General features: G+C 35.6%; 1 protein-coding gene across 1 annotated transcript; it reads right to left on the reverse strand.

Annotated features, from left to right (window-relative positions):
* Positions 1 to 536: 536 nt before the first annotated feature.
* Positions 537 to 1431, reverse strand: LOC133336570 (calaxin-like). The gene is made up of 3 exons (XM_061544850.1): positions 1069 to 1431; positions 811 to 918; positions 537 to 746 (listed from the first exon to the last, which is right to left on the reverse strand). Exons 1-3 carry the CDS (start codon positions 1429 to 1431, stop codon positions 537 to 539), a joined length of 681 nt encoding a protein of 226 aa, XP_061400834.1.
* Positions 1432 to 2431: the final 1000 nt, after the last annotated feature.

Consider the following 2431-nt stretch of genomic DNA (forward strand, 5'->3'; position numbering starts at 1 on the left):
ATTCAGATATTATTTAGTAACCCTTTTCCACACTAAAGGGCGGAAATATAGCGCTGATCGCTTTAAAATATTCCAAGAAGTTCCAGTTATGGTCAAGGATAGCGTCTACAATTTTCGGTGACGATCAGATAATTATATTCTGATGAAGTGGACCGAAAACTTAATTGTTTGTGTTTTTTCGAGTCCATCTATAGGTTCCTATGGGAATAATTTTGCTACCAAATAATATCCCAACTAACCATCAATCAGAACGTAATTTTCCAATAAATTATTACAAACAAATAATAATTACGTCCAGATACAATCCTGCAATTCCGAGATAACCCTCTTTTTATAAATTACAATAAATGATTCCATTATTCCAAAATTGACACCATTAAACCCTGTGCCACCGACAAATCCCGCACAGCTGCAAACAAGAGATTATTTGTCCATCTGTTTATTACCAAATAATAACAGCGCCAACAACAACTACAATTAAATGACAAATTCTAATCAAAAACCAATTAATCAAGACACGGATGGTCTCCTCCAACTCATTCCTCAATATCGGCTTTGGGAAATGTTATTTGGGACAAAATGTTTGCACAATAACCGATTACCGTCATGCCATCGACATTGGGAAAGCATTGACCCAAAAATTCCAATAGCATTGGTTGAGCGGTGACCACAGTGGCATAGTCATCATAGGAGATCACACCATCTTTGTCGACATCGAATTTTTTGAAAAGCAATTCCACCATGTCCTAAGGAAATGGGAAGAGGGAGGTATTTTTCGAGTGTCTAAGGAAAATAAATTCTATACTGTACCGATCTCAGTTCATTAACTTCATCTTCATCCTCTCCCGTAAAGAATTTCTCCACGGCCAAGGTGACAATTTCACGATTCAAGGACCCCGTGTTTCCCACATTGTAAATCTGAAATTTTGTGAATAAAAAATCCATAATATCAATGCTGATAAAAAATGTACTAGGGACACTAATTACAAATCATCTCAATAAGTCTTACACAATCATAGCTCTGAGCATCCCTTAAAATATTTATCTCACACTTCCCGCCTCTCTCACCTGAAACGTAAATTTCATTCTCTCCTCCAGTTTATTGGACATAAAAACCGAAAATAGCTTTACCCATGCTACCGGATCAACTTCCTTCTTCAAATCGGAGGTAATCAGCAGCAAAATCCTCTCGATTATTTGCAAATCATAGACTTTGAAGAGAACCGAAAATAAATGATTAAATTGCTTAACGGTCATCGCTTTGGCCTTGGGGCCATTGGCCAAGACGAATTTGTGATAGACCATCAGAATGCTCTGAACTTCCATTTCGGTGAACTGAGTTTGCTTTGACATTTGCTTGACCAAATCGCGGTAAATGTTATTGAAACGCGTGTTTTGAACATCGTCTAGAGTGGCATCAAGTTTGTACATGACGACCAGAGGAGTCGCTAACAACAAATACAACAACAATGTATTAAAAAAATTATTAAGATTCTTGAAAAGAAAAAACATAAAAAATGGAATTTCGAAGGCTGACTGTCAGAATAAAAGGAAAGGAAAATATAAGTTCGGAGGCTTGTTTACTGGGTTTTCCAATAAGAGGAACAACTTTGTGTCAAAAAAAAAAAAAAATAATTTTTGAGATACATGATTAGATGATTACTTCCAAGAAGAAGGTACGCCGATAATATCGAACAACATCACCATCGTTTTCCAATAGAAGTGACTGTAATTCTGGAAGGTAAAAAAAAAAGTAAGTGCTCACCAGAACTACGACCGACCACAGGCTTCTGTTGATATATTCCAATCGTTTAAAAATCCAAGCATCAGTTGGTCCCCGAAAAAATTGTTTTTTTTTTCATCTAATCTTCTCTTGGTCTCTAAAAAGAAATTCTTTTAAAAATCGACGCTTCCATTGGTCCCTGAAAAACTAATCTTACAAAATCCACTAATCTATGGGTCCTCTAAAAATTAATTTTTAATAAAAGATTCTTTGAAAAATCTACTTTTCTAATGACCATTTAAAAATTAAACCGCTCGGTGGGTTCTGAAAAAATAATCTTAAAAAACATAATCTTTCGATGGGTCTTTGAAAAAATATATTTTTTAATAAAGATTGTGCCAGTCCCAAAACAAGCTCTAAAAAACCCACCGATCCTTTAAAAATAGATCCTTAAAAAATCGACGCTTCTCTTGGTTCCCTAAAAATCAACCTTTAAAAACCCTACGTTTTAATTGGTCCGGAAAAACATATTTTGTTTGGTCCCTTAATTATACCCTCCGCATTATGGCTACTAAGGATATATACCATTTGATGCGGATAAAATGAGCCTCATCAAAATTTTGGTTTTAGACCCCATGTTTCTTTGGACCAAATCCGTTTCAGACAATTTGGTGTCGATTTACCGTCCGGCTGGTGCACACGATAACT

This window comes from Musca vetustissima, unplaced genomic scaffold, assembly GCF_032173495.1.
Source record: "Musca vetustissima isolate MV318-11 ecotype Yass unplaced genomic scaffold, APGP_CSIRO_Mvet_v1 utg148657, whole genome shotgun sequence".
Lineage (NCBI taxonomy): Eukaryota > Metazoa > Arthropoda > Insecta > Diptera > Muscidae > Musca > Musca vetustissima.

Coding starts and splice junctions, on each gene's coding strand:
- LOC133336570 (XM_061544850.1), bottom strand. CDS start 1,431: ATGTACAAACTTGATGCCACTCTAGACGATGTTCAAAACACGCGTTTC. Junction 919..1,068: donor GAATGAAATTTACGTTTCAG/GTGAGAGAGGCG, acceptor ACAAAATTTCAG/ATTTACAATGTGGGAAACAC. Junction 747..810: donor AAGTTAATGAACTGAGATCG/GTACAGTATAGA, acceptor CCATTTCCTTAG/GACATGGTGGAATTGCTTTT.